This window comes from Pteropus alecto, unplaced genomic scaffold, assembly GCF_000325575.1.
Source record: "Pteropus alecto unplaced genomic scaffold, ASM32557v1 scaffold88, whole genome shotgun sequence".
NCBI lineage: Eukaryota > Metazoa > Chordata > Mammalia > Chiroptera > Pteropodidae > Pteropus > Pteropus alecto.
Genome location: NW_006494611.1, coordinates 16,538,009 through 16,552,342, shown reverse-complemented (window position 1 = coordinate 16,552,342; position 14,334 = coordinate 16,538,009). Strand labels below are relative to the sequence as shown.

The 14,334-nt window shown below is 33.2% G+C and overlaps 1 protein-coding gene across 4 annotated transcripts in view; it reads left to right on the top strand.

Annotated features, from left to right (window-relative positions):
• Nucleotides 1-13,948, top strand: part of KIF20B (kinesin family member 20B) — a 70,510-nt gene extending 56,562 nt beyond the window's left edge. For 2 of the 4 annotated variants that reach the window (XM_006925961.3, XM_006925960.3), the window contains exons 26-32: nt 2,144-2,323; nt 3,297-3,407; nt 5,541-5,738; nt 7,954-8,049; nt 8,479-8,629; nt 12,424-12,566; nt 13,706-13,948. In XM_006925961.3, the coding sequence (XP_006926023.1) occupies nt 2,144-2,323; nt 3,297-3,407; nt 5,541-5,738; nt 7,954-8,049; nt 8,479-8,629; nt 12,424-12,566; nt 13,706-13,783 (957 nt within the window). In that variant the 3' untranslated portion in view covers nt 13,784-13,948. Of the gene's footprint in view, nt 1-2,143; nt 2,324-3,296; nt 3,408-3,800; nt 3,960-5,540; nt 5,739-7,953; nt 8,050-8,478; nt 8,630-11,334; nt 11,418-12,423; nt 12,567-13,705 lie in introns of those variants that run through there. The other 2 variants (XM_025042258.1, XM_015599966.2) reach the window with 2 other exon arrangements.
• The last annotated feature ends 386 nt before the right edge of the window (nt 13,949-14,334 follow it).

Genomic DNA, 14,334 nt, shown 5'->3' with positions numbered 1-14,334 from the left:
TTAAAAAAACATAAGACCTGGGAGAAGCTGTGAAAACCAAGTCGAAATTACCCTTCATAAAAGGACATTTACATTTATAAGGGCAATTTCCATTTATAAGGATGTTCCCCTCACTCTACCAGGCCTGCTATCTCTATGGATGGAAAAGGCAGGATTTAACTCTGCATAACAATCTCACCGGTATTCACACTGCTTTTTCTGGTGACTTCCTTAACTGAGTCTCCTCCCCCGACATTATTTATCTTTAGCTGAGACTAGATATTTAAGGCGATGGCTTCTGCCATCTTGCAAGTTAGTATTCCTGGGTCTTTCCCATGTTTGCAGGAGGCATACATGTTAGTAAACTTTGATTTGTTTTTCTCCTGCTTATCTGTCATGTATTGTTTATTAGTCCAGTCAGAAGAACTTGAATGGAAGAAGATAATTTTACCTCCCTGACAGGGGTCAAGGCTGGTTTTTTGTTGTTGTTGTTGTTTGTTTTTTTAATGTAGATCACCAATTTTCCTGGTAGTGTTTTTTGAAATAACTGTTTTCTTTCCCACTGCTTTGCAACTTTTGTCATAAATCACTTGTCCAAGGATTAATTTTTATAATATGGTATGAGATTAGAGTTGGGGTTTATTTTCTTTTCACTTGGCTATTCAATTGTTCCAGCACCCTTTGTTGAAAAGACTGCCCTTTCCTCCATCAAATTTCTGTGGTATTATTGTAGAATGTCAATTGACCATATATTTGTGGACCTTCCTTTGTTCCACTGATCTCTATTCTTACACCAATATCACACAGTCTTGATTATTATAGTAGAATTGAAAGGACATGGTGTGATTCCTCCTACTTTGTTTTTCATTTTCAAAATAATTTTGATTGTCCCAGATCATTTGCATTTCTATATTACAACTCTTAGAATCAGCTTTTCCATTTCTTTAACACACATGCACACATACCTGCCTGAGTTTTGATTGAAATTTCCTTGATGCTTACAAGAAGAAAATTCTGAAATGTTCTGAATTAAAATTACAGCTGCCAGAGAGTGAGAGAAAGTGATAGAACAGTTAGCCTCTTAATAATAGCTATAGGCCAGCTCTGACAAAAGACAGCTCACATTTTTGTATATCTTTTGAAATTTAGGATTAATTTCCAGGTGGCTATTTCCACGATTATCCAAAAGAAAATAGCCAGATGCCATCGAACCTCAGGAGTTTCTACTTCTTATTTACACATGAACTTTCCAACCCGTTGCTCATAGCTAATCCACAGGAGCTGACACTTCTTCCTCACAGACTCTATGCTTATCCCCGAGCTGGCCCCACTTCAGCTTCTCCCACTTGCTTTGTGTATAGCTAATGTAAATTCTTTCAGAATGCCCCCGCTCCCCCTCCCTCCTCCTGCCCCACCCTACATACACACACTTGATTTATAAAAACACTCAACTTCTAGACTGTGGACATGCTTTCTTTTCACTTGGCCATGCTGCTAGTGGTTCAGACTTCATGCCCTAGGACCAGGTCTTTCTTGCTAGCAGTGGTCTAATAAACCCTTTCTTCTAAAAAGTCTTATAGCTGTTTTGTTTAACAGCTCTATAGATTACTTAGGAAGAATTGACATCTTAACAATATTGAGTCTTTTGACCCTTGAACAGATTATCTCTCCATTTATTTGAGTGTTCTTTAATTTCTTTCAGCAGTGTTTTTATAGTTTTTTCATGTTTAGGTCTTGCACATATTTTCTTTAATTTAGCACTGTTTCATGATTGTTTAAACCTATTTTTAATGGCGTTTTTTATTTTCCTTTCTCTATTGTTGCTATTAGTTTTGTTATTTGTTTTACTGTAATTTTATCCTCTTATTTCCCAAATATTGGGGGAAATGCTAATATTTGTTTGAGTTATAATTTTTATTGAGAGAAGTGACCAGTAAATTGACTTTTGGAATGAGGTGGCCACGTGGATGTTAAAATATATATAAAGGCATTATGTATTTTGTTTTGCATGTACAGTAAATACTTTATCTAGACTATACTATGTAATCTGTTATATATCATGTTCACAGTTGTATTTGTGTTATTTATAATAAAAATTTCAAAAAATTTTTAGATACATAATGTTTCAAGATTTATTTTAACATTTTCTCTATTTCCTTGTTAGGAAATACTTACAGCACAGCTGGCAGAGAAAGATAATAATCTTCAAAAGTGGCGAGAAGAACGGGATCAACTGGTTGCAGCTTTAGAAATACAGCTGAAAGCACTGGTCTCCAGTAACTTACAGAAAGATAATGAAATTGAACAATTACAAAAAAAGATCACATCAGAGGCCTCTAAAATAGTCAGTAGAAACTTATTTTTTCTATGCCTTTTTTAAAATTGAAAATAGAAAAATTTCAGAATTATTTGATTAATTCCTAAAGGCTAAAAAAGTAAGTTTTGGTAGACCAGAGAAGAATCAGAGTTTGAAAAATTATTTGGATATTTTTCACGAATTTTGAGTTTTTGGAATTTATCATTATGATTGGTTCAGAGATAATAATGTCTTCTAAATAGAGTTGTGAAAATTAATTGCGAGCATTTGTAAAACAATTAGCACAGTTTTCCCCACAGTGAAAGTATATGCTATTATCTCCTCATTATGATTTCAGTAGAATCTTATTTATAAGGCAATAATGGGTTGGTGACATAAGATATGCATTTGACTTTTGATTTTGATAGCTGTAATGAGAAGGCCCACGTTGGAATTTATCAGGTTTAAAAATGTAATCTGATACTTCTTTATAGATCCCTGAAGCAGGGTTTAGGAATAGAACATACCCTGTGACTGAGAAAGTAGGATAACACTACTGTGCAGTAAGAAAAGTGTTAGTTGTCAATGTGGTCTTTTCTACTCTAATGCATCTCCAAGACTCCTTTAGTTTTTTAAAATTGCGTTATCAGAGTTCAAATTCCAACTCAGCACAGACACCTCTAGTTCTCTCTTTCCTTACCTGGAAAGTAGGAATAATGATTCTTGACATATCTAACTCAGAGTTACATTGAAAGTAAAATAAGACAATATATGTAAAACACCTTGGAAGTTGAATGTAATCTTTTACGTTTTCCTTATATCAGACTCAGAAAAGGCTGGAAAGTTTCCTGAGTCTCTAAGGATGAAAGAGAGGAGCAAGGAAAGTTACATGGTCACTGAAGATGTGTTTGATTACTTCCTCTATTTAATCCACCCAAATCTTGATTTTATATTCTTAGGTGAAGTGTTTTAATCTACTTCTGTTACAGTGGCTTGTTGCTCTAATATTTCTTTACTTTAGGAAAAAGAAATTATGAATATCAAGCCCAGACATACAAGTTCAACGGATACTGGCAGAGTTAAAACTGAACCGCAGTCAATGAGTTTTGAAATTTCCAAGAATGAAGTAGAGGTGGGCATTTGGTAACATAGTACGCTTTTTTTACCCTCTTTACCAATGACCATTAATTACCAAATAACACATGGAAGTATAATTTAATCAATTGTAGGTACCTTGCTATACAGTTATCTACATGTGTTCTCAGCTGTGGGAAGGAAAACTAGAGGCTTTTGAGGAGAGGTGAAATTCTTTTGGGAGATTTTTTAGGTCTCCATATATTAACCTCTCAAAGTGATATTGATCTCAAACAACAAATCTGTTAATTTAAACTGGTTGGTCAGAAATAGGAAATCCCATAGAAGATAAAATATACATGATTATGTACTCTTACGAAGTCCCTTTAATTAGCATCTGGCAGAGAAAGATAATAATCTTCAAAAGTGGCGAGAAGAACGGGATCAACTGGTTGCAGCTTTAGAAATACAGCTGAAAGCACTGGTCTCCAGTAACTTACAGAAAGATAATGAAATTGAACAATTACAAAAAAAGATCACATCAGAGGCCTCTAAAATAGTCAGTAGAAACTTATTTTTTCTATGCCTTTTTTAAAATTGAAAATAGAAAAATTTCAGAATTATTTGATTAATTCCTAAAGGCTAAAAAAGTAAGTTTTGGCATCTATTAAATAATATATTTTTTTGAAATCATACCCATTTAATAACTGTCAGCAAATCTCACTAACTCATAATGAATTTCCTTAATTTGTGATGGGCATAGGTTTCTGTGAATAACTTTGGATAATACAGAGTTTCTCAGATTACATATGAAATAAATAAATAATTCTAAGTCACTTAAAGCTTTGAAGATAAAATTACTTAAAAAATTTTTTTTAACACATTTATTAGGATTAGTGTTGGGAACCTTGCTAAATGCTGCGAATACAAACATAAATAAGACATGATCGCCATCCTCAAGAAGTAAAGAATCTAGTAAGACACATGCATAAATGACTGCCTTATTTAACTTTACCTTATGGGCAAGTGTTAGGAAGAGATTGCTAAGAAGAAACACTGCCTGAAGATAATACCGTGAATTTTGCCTGAATGGTAGTGGATGTGGATTAGAGAAAGTAATGTCATCCTGGGTCTTAAAGGTGAATAGAATTTTACCAAGCAGATAACAGGAAGAGAGGACATTTTAATCTGGAGAACTAACAAGCCATTTCTTTTCTCTTGGCCTTTGCTTGATAGTTTTTGGTTGAGTTTCAAATAATTAGCATCGACCTTGGAGACTAATACAAATCATCATAGAAAGGATTAATTCTTAATTGCACAGTCACATGTGGAACATTTATTCTTTTATAAATTTATGCTGTCCTAAAACCTCCTGATTTCCTATTGAGAATTCCAGCAGTTTTTATATATTTCACAGTTTTAGAAAATGGTGTTTTTAGGCCATTTTGTGTATTTTTCTTGCCTTCATGAAATCAGTATGCTCAACTGGGTTGAAAATCCAAAATGATTTATTCACATAGCTGATAATTGATTCTGGGAGCTCAACTGGACATATATGTGGCCTCTCCCTGTGGCTTGGATTCCTTACAGCACAGTGGCTAGATCCTGAGCTGGGGCATTTTGAGGGTGAGTGTCCCATAAATTAGTGTTCCAAGAGCACAGGGTGGAAGTTCAAAGGCTTCTTATGATTGAGCCTCAGAAGAACCATGATGTTACTTCCACCACATCCTGCTGGTCACGGATATCATTAAGGCCAGCCCAGATTCAAAGAAGATGAATGAAACTCAGTGGGAAGAGTAGCAAAGAATTTGCAGCAAACTTTATAATCCATTTACAAACTAGGTACTTATTAAAATTTCTAGACCCTTTCCTTGGAGAGTTCTGATATAGGAGGTTTGTGGTAAGGTCCAAGAATCTTCTAAACAAATTCTCTAGATAATTATTATGCTCATACAAGTTTGGGAAATACTGATCTCTAAGTTTCTCTTGATTTTAACATACCATGTTATAAACCTGGAGAGGTTAGATGGTAACTCAGTCTCTTTGTCCTTGTCTGGCGAATTTGACCCAAGCACACTTTTTATCTTTTCCAATTCATTGTCTTTAAAATGTATTTGAGAGTAAATTCCTTGCAATTTATAAATTCATATTCTGCAAATTAGATTTTTTTTCCTTTTTAATTCTGTTGTAGGATGAATCTGTAGTCCTTGACTCTTGTGAAGTGTCAACAGAAAATAATCAAACTACTCGATTTCCAAAACCTGAGTTAGAGATTCAGTTTACACCTTTACGGCCAAACAAAATGGCAGTGAAACACCCTGGTTGTGCCTTACCTGTGACAGTTAAGATTGCCAAGGCTCGGAAGAGGAAGAGTAATGAAATGGAAGAGGTAAATGCTTAACCAATGAGTGAATATAACAAGCAAACATTATTATCATTATATATAGTTTTATAGTAAAGTCTTTTACACTGCCCTCGTGTTCATAAGCACTGCAGAGACCAACATCATAATTTATGGCATATTCTTTACTCTTTAAGAATATCACTATAGTTTAATAGTCTTCAAACAAAAAGCTTATGTATAGATATTAAAATATATAGCTTATCCCTTACTTCAGTGAGGTTGTGTTAGGTCAAATGATGGTGAGTTTTATTGGGGAGCTATTTCAGTATATCTGTCTGTTCAGACTTAGCCACGTCCGCTCCCATGGAAGAGAAAAATGGTTGATAAAGAAATTATAGAAATTGAAACACTAACTTGTTTGAGTATAATCTTTGTTATTTAACTAAAATCTTAGGTCTCAATGGTCATAACCGGTACCTTTTAGAAGAGAAATTCTTTTTCTAATAGCCAGTATATTAAAATTCAGACCTCTATTTAGTGGTAGGGTAAAAACTATTTACTTCTTACTGCAGCTTTCTGATTGTACGGTTATCAAGCCTTCTACCATACCACATAAACTTTCTGATCCTCAGTTTCTTTGTTTTGGAAATAAAGGAGTAGATATAATATGTTTAAAATGCTTAGTTTTTTCTCCATGTATCGTAGATACATAATAAATGGTAATATTTATTTTCATAGTTACTTGTTTTAAGTTTAGACCTAAATATTAACTCTCCAGCACAATAACTTTATCTCCAACATTTTTTTTTTACTTCTTTAAAGAGTAGTATATTTTCAAGCTGGTGGAAGAGTAGAAATAGTATTAACCATATTCCTGAGGCTCTCTGTCAGGTAATAAATATGCTAAATGAATATTATTTAGTATATTTTCTGCTATACTTAGAACATCTTTAGAGATTGTTTTGTAGAGCCTTAGTTAACTTATTCTATAGTTAATTTACATTTAATACATTTTAATATACCAAGTATTTTATCATCTATGTTGACTTTTCCTTGATTATTTTTTAAGGGAAAAGGAAAATTTACTGTGTACTCACAGGGTTAAATACAATTATTTTATTCATTTTACTGTTGTTATATATTCCCCATGTGTATTTCAGAATAGATATACAAATGGTTGTATGGTAAATCAGTTAAAAATTTTAACTGATTTTGCTAGCTCTTCACTGCTGTAATAAACTAGTATTGTAAGGTCCCTGTGAAAATCATGTATACAGTGCTATATTCTACTCCAGTGAAGACACCAAAGAGCTCTTTATTGAACACTACAAGTGTGATGGGGTTGTACTTTCTTCGTTTGCTTCCCATGATTGCCATCTGTCTTTCCCTTTTAAAGAGAAGCCTGCTGTTTATGACTTCTGCTTTGTAACTTGAATTCTGGTCTTTTCTCTGCTTCTCCTTTTTTTCCCTTTTATGCTTATAATCTTTGATAGAAGTAGAATTTGTACCAGTTCACTTATGTTAGTATACTACAGAAGGCTTTTCCTATGATGTCATGCCTATTTAGTAGGGAAGAGAGAGTAAGTTTCTTAATTTTCACATTTTACCTATGCTTATATTAAAGATTTTGTTTGTTTTTTTTATTTTGATTTCAGTGCTGCCAAATTTCAATTAGAGGTCTTAGACATAGATACTTTCAGGATTTGGGAGTTGAGGAAAGCACAGGTATATTACTGTGCTTTATTTTATTTTGTTTTATTGGTGCCTTCTTTTAAAGATAGGGTTCAAATAAAAGTTGTTATCCCTTCTATCTCTTATTTAGCTCTCTTATAATTTCATTATTTATGGTATGTGAAAAATTCATACCTTCAATCATTTCTCAGTATATATGTATATTAAATCACCACATTGTACAACTTAAACTTATATATGTTATATCTCAGTAATATCTCAGTAAAGATGAAAAAAAATTCATACTTTCAATCAGGATTTTGCAACTTCAACACGATTGATGTTTTGTACTAGCTACCTCTTTCTTTTGGAAGGCTGTCCTGTGCAGTATAGAGGTGTTTAGCAGCATTCTGGCATCTATCTACTCACTAGTTGCCAATAAAATGCCCCTCCCCCAGCAATGACAGCCAACAATGTCTCTAGACATTGCCAGTGTCCCCTAGGGTCAGAATTGCCCCTGGTTAAGAACCATTTTCTTTCTTAAAATATTGTCAAGAAGTTAACCAGTGCTGAAATGTATTATTTTTAGGACTTGGTGAAATGTGAGAATAAGAAGAATGCTACACCCAGAACTAAGTCCCCTGTTTCAGAGCAGAGAAATTCTTCTGTCAAAAAAGAACAAAAGGTTTGTCTTTTAATTTGCCTAAAATTGACCATTTTTGTATAACTTATATTTATAAAGTAGAATATGAAAATAAAGATGTCAAATTTCATTATTGATTATCCAGAAATCCAGTTTCGTCCGGTTATAACTCATTTTTTTAATAGTTATAACTCATTTATTTTCCATTACTCATTCATCTAATTCACCTTAGAATATAAACTTTAGCATTAGGCCAGCAGCAGGCAGTTCTTGATGTGTTCACTTCTGACTTAGCATGTGCCTATTACACTCATTTTGACATCCTCTGGCCCTTTCTTCCCTTTCATATACTTAGTCCCATGTTTCCTGCCTGAGAATTCATAATCTTTGGCCTCTTTAATTCACCCATGGCTATTACTATTGCTTTCTAACATTCCTCATCAATAATTACAAAAAATGTTTGTTTATTAGGGGTTCACACGTTCATCATCTCAGAAGACATATTCTTTACGGAGTCAGGCATCTGCAATTAATATAAACTTGGCCCCCAAGAAAAAAGAAGGAACGCTACAGAAATTTGGAGACTTCTTACAACATTCTCCAATAATTCTTCAATCAAAAGGTTTGCAGAAAATTAATTAAATGACCTTTCATGTTAGATATAGGGTGTTTTCTAATATCTGATTGGTATGGAAACTCAACAACAGTGATTATTTCAGGTAGACATTGTCCTCTGTTAGGTACTGTGGGAGGAAACATGGAAGAATGATAGGCCTAGGTGTTCACTTTTTAATAGAGAAAGACCTATATTTAAGTAATTGATCCAGAGCTGGCTGCTTAATACAGTTATAGAGATACAAGCAAAGTGCTGTGGTAGTATTGGAGGGAAGCAAGCTATTCTGATTAGGAGGCTTTGGGAAGATTTTACGGAAGAGGTAGGATTTAACTGGATATTGAAACGTTGGCAGGATTATACCTTCCAGAGATATCACTGTTAGTATCATGGTATATATTCTATTAATGTGTTTTTCTATGCATAGATAAACATTACCTATTCATATATAATATCTCAAAAACATACTTCTATAAATGTCTATTGAGTTTAATTGCTTAATGCTTTTTTCTTCATAATAGCCATATTAATACCTGTGTATTAATATATGCTCAGATATACACTCTATACATGTGTGTATGTATATATATAGAATAGTACTATATATATATATATAGTACTATTCTATATATATACATACACACATGTATAGAGTGTAAGTATATAGTGTATATATATATATATATATATATACACTATATACTTACACTCTATACATGTGTGTATGTATATATATAGAATAGTACTATATATATATATATAGTACTATTCTATATATATACATACACACATGTATAGAGTGTAAGTATATAGTGTATATATATATATATATATATATACACTATATACTTACACTCTATACATGTGTGTATGTATATATATAGAATAGTACTATATATATATATATAGTACTATTCTATATATATACATACACACATGTATAGAGTGTAAGTATATAGTGTATATATATATATATATATATATACACTATATACTTACACTCTATACATGTGTGTATGTATATATATAGAATAGTACTATATATATATATATAGTACTATTCTATATATATACATACACACATGTATAGAGTGTATATCTGAGCATATATTAATGTTTGTTTATATATATATAAACAAACACATACATATATATGTATACACACATATCTACCATAGGGAACAGTTTTAACATAGGAAGAGTATAGGGAATGTGCAGGCAATTCCAGATACCTGTATGCATCTGGTATGCAGAATGTGAAGAGATTGGGGGAAGGGGCTGGTAGAGGAGCAGGTTTTCATGAGATTACCTGAGTGGTAGCAATGAGATAAATTGGAGACTAGAAGTGAGGAGCATAGGGAGGGAAAGGAACTATCAACAGAGACAGTTGAATTGAGTCAGATAGGTTGTATAAAAATACTTTCTGTAAAAACTTAACCACAGAGGTTTTCACACTTTCTTGGTTCATAGTGCCCTTAGTAACTCAGTCATTTTTTTCAGTGTGCTTCTGCACATAAAGAGACCTCTATAATAGTTCCATCCATTAGTATTTAAGGCCAGACAACCACTGAAAATTCAGTTTCTGAAAATCCTGGTTGCAAAGATACATCATCATCAAAAGGAATGCAATATTACTTTGAAACTAAACGAACTATTGTCACTGTGAATATCCAGAGCAGGCTGTTTAATGTAGTTATAGAGATTGGTGGACTTGTGCTCCTGTGAGTTTGCTACAGCCTGTCTCAGTGCACAGTTTGGGAACTGCAGTCCTACCAGACACATTTGTATATATTTTTCAAAATATATATATATTTTTTAAAGGGATAGTTTGTACAAGCATAGAAATAATCTGGAGGGACAAATAGCAAACTGTTAAATGTGTAAATTTGGAAAAGCAGGACTTATTATTTTAGATTCTTTTGTATTAGATTCAATTGTATTGACTATCACTTATATAGTAAAAGGAAATTTGTTTTCAAGGAGAGGGAGTTACCCATATGAAAATTGACTCCCTTACTTAAGATTGACTCAGCTCCTTTAGAGCTTCTCTACCTATATACCTGGTGTAGACTTTTTGTAAATTTATTTCTAGGAACATAAGATATTCCTACTTTGGATTGTAACTATAATGCATGCCTGTTGTTGATCACTTGGAAATATAGGGGGAAAAAAAACAAGATTAATTCTGACAACCAGTTAATTAACTATTTGATATCACTGGTCTTCCTTTTGCCTGTTTCCTATCCATTCAGTACATGGCAGACAAAGTGATCTTTTCAGAGGGCAAACTGGATTATTTAAGCTATAATTTTTTGTTTTCTTGCCATCTTTTTCACTAGAATATAAGCTCCACAAGTGAAATGTCTGTCCAGTTCACGTCCTCAGCTCTTAGAATAGTGGCTGATACATAGTAGTGGGGAGTTTGGTGGCACCAGGCCAGAATCTTGTGTGATTTTATTCAGACTGACCATAGGCAACTACAAAGGCTTTACCTGTTAGGCCTCACTGAGGAAGGCTGCCCTCCCCACACCAGACTTGGTACACAGCCAATGCATTTCAGTCTCTGAAATGAGTTAAGTCAAGGATTCGGGCCCCTGGCCAACTGTGCTCTTATACATACCTGCATTCCCAGCCTAGCCACCTTTATTTGGAGCCTCTTTATTGGGGGCCTTTGTCAGAGAACTTCCTCAGGATCCTCTGCCTTCTCATGACAGGGAAGTGGAGGGAACCTTGAAGATACCTTTCTACACTCTAACTCTACTTTTCGACCCTGGCCCTTCCTCCTGGCCTCCAACTTCAAGGTCCGTAAAACTGAGAATGCATGAGCCTTTTTGTCTAGGGTTCCCTTGGCAATGAGATGACCCTCCCTTGTGTGCTGATCCACATGACCTGGACTGCATGCCATTCCATGGGGAAGTACAGATAAGGGAGTGTGTGAGAGTTGGGCTTTCTCAAGTTTAGCTTCTTGCTTATTCTATTGCTGTAAGTGGTTAAAGGCTGAGTGTTACTTTCATTTTGGCTTGTGTCAGTTGGCTACTCTGACATCTGGCAGCTCAGCTCTCCCAAGCTCAGCTCAGCCTTTGACACATAGATCCTCAATTTAGCATATTTCCTTAAATGTTTTTTCTATTTTAAAAAATATGTAGTTGCTATCATGTATATCGATTTTCTATCCAGAAGTTTCCCCAAATGGAAGTACGTTTTCCATTAAAACCAATATGTGTCTGTTGAAAAAAATAAAACGAATGTACAAATAAATTTAAAAATTCATTTTCCACTGACCAGAAGCAACCAACTGTTAACAGTTTGCTCTCTTTGACTGTGTGTGTGTGTGTGTGTGTGAACTATAAGTAAAGGACTCAAAATTACAAACTACCTTTAGTTAATATTCGTTTGGACATCTTTACGTGAGAGTACTGAACTAGATCTACCACTTTATTTTTAATGCCTCATGGCCCACTGTATGTGGATCCCACATTTTTGTTTAACATAGCATAAACCTCTTTCAAGTCATTAAAGACACCCGAGTTTTACTGATGTTATTTAATTTACCACACCTTTTCACTATTTGAACTCTAGTCAAATGATATATTATTTATTTGCTTTTATTGTTTTTGCTCTTAGTTATTATTTCATGCATTTATTAGGTATTTCACTTTTTTCTTTTTGAATTGTCTATTCATGTACTTTCACCATTTATAAATTACAATGCTTTTGTTTTTAATTTGGTATATTTATTTATTAAGGATTTTAAACTTTTGTAGTTAGAAAATTATTTCAGGACTTAATATTTTTTTTCATAGCAAAGAAGATAATTGAAACAATGAGCTCTTCGAAGCTCTCAAATGTAGAAGTAAGTAAAGAAAATGTATCTCGACCAAAGCGGGCCAAACGGAAATTATACACAAATGAAATTTCATCTCCTATTGATATATCTGGCCAAGTGGTAAGCTACTGTTTCAGTTTTCTTAAAAGTAAAATTGTTCATGTTCTTTTTAATTCTGAAGTATTTATAACAATTCAGATTTTATAATTGAATTTTTATTCTTCAGATCAAATCTCTTAAAACATGCTTTAAACGTTTTACTTTTGGTATCAGATGTGTTAAATTCATAGTAATTAAATGTAAATGCTACATTAATGGATTCAGATTCTCATGCATTGATATAAATCCATCAGTAATTTTAATTCCATCAATAGAATTATCATTATTTAGTAATTTATTTGCTCCTAACATCTATTTGTCTTATATTTATCACAAGAGTTGTACACATCTGCGCCTAAGTGTGCCTGGTAAAAATATAGAATTGACATTCAGTCATTTCCTCCCATTTTTCCTCTAAGTCTTACAGATTCTATTAAGAAAAGACTGTAGTTTGTCACCCTGACTGTATGACTCATTCTCCTCACTCAGAGCAGGCTGTGCTATTACAGGGAAAGTTCTAATTTTCTATCATGCTTACATTTGCCTAGTGGATAAAAGTGAAAATAGAAAAGTAATTAAAGGAAAAGCCTTTAACAGGAAGTGGCCAAGAAAAATCAGGGAACAGTCTTTTTGCAATAGTAGCTATTAGATATAAGATAGACACTTAAAGACAAGTGGAAAGATTTGGGGTCAATTAGGACATGCTTTTGGAAGTACTATTCTGTAGTCACTTTTCACCATCTGTCTGATTAGTACATAATTTCCTCACTTGCCTGAAATGATTCCCTTTTTAGTTGCAATATAATGCTCTTTCTACTTTCTAAGTTGTTATATACTTGTTGCTGTGAAAGATCATTTCTTAAAAATTATTTGAGTCACGTGTTTCCAAATATGTCAGTAGTTATTTCAAACTGTGTATGTCTTGAATTTAATACAGAATGTAGATTATTTTAATTTAGAATTATTTAGTGTTGAAAGAATCTTTTACAAAATCTATTACTGTAGGTGTGCTTATTTTATAGAAGATAGTGTACCTATAGTCCAAGAGGACAAAAAATATAATGTACTTGTTATATTAATTAGTAAGCACATGAACATATCTTTCTAATTATAAATAAGATTTTATTTTTATTAAAAAATTTCAAAATTGTTAATTTCAGATTTTAATGGACCATAAAGTGAAGGAAAGTGATCATCAGATTCTCAAACGACGACTTCGAACTAAAACAGCCAAATAAATCACTATGGAGAATGTTTTAATACAAATTTTATATTCATAATCATTGTAACTTACATCCTGACTTTAAAGATAGTTGTATATATTATGGCATCAAATCCCTCTGTATTGCTGTTTTATACATTGCATAATTTTAATTCAATAAAGAAAATAATTCAACCATTTATTTACTTGCCTACTTTTCCAAAGCTTTTTGTAATAGCTTTTTTTTAAACTGTATGTATTCTGTTATCCCAGGCATGGGATCAGCGAGGATCCTAGGAAAGATGGTATTAATTTTGTTTGTTTTCTATACATAGATGGCATGGATCAGATATTTGGTTTACATTTATTTAACAATGCCTTATGAGTTGTTTTTACTCTGTGAGGAAATACAGATGATTTTACATATCTGTTTGGAGTATAGCTGAGATCCAGGGTATAAGTGCGTACAGATCTCCTGTTGCCAAATACGTACAGTGGTTCCCCCTTAGCCACAGTTTTGCTTTGCTTGGTTTCAGTTACCCAGGTCAACCGTGGTCCAAAAATATTAAGTCAGAAATTCCAGAAATA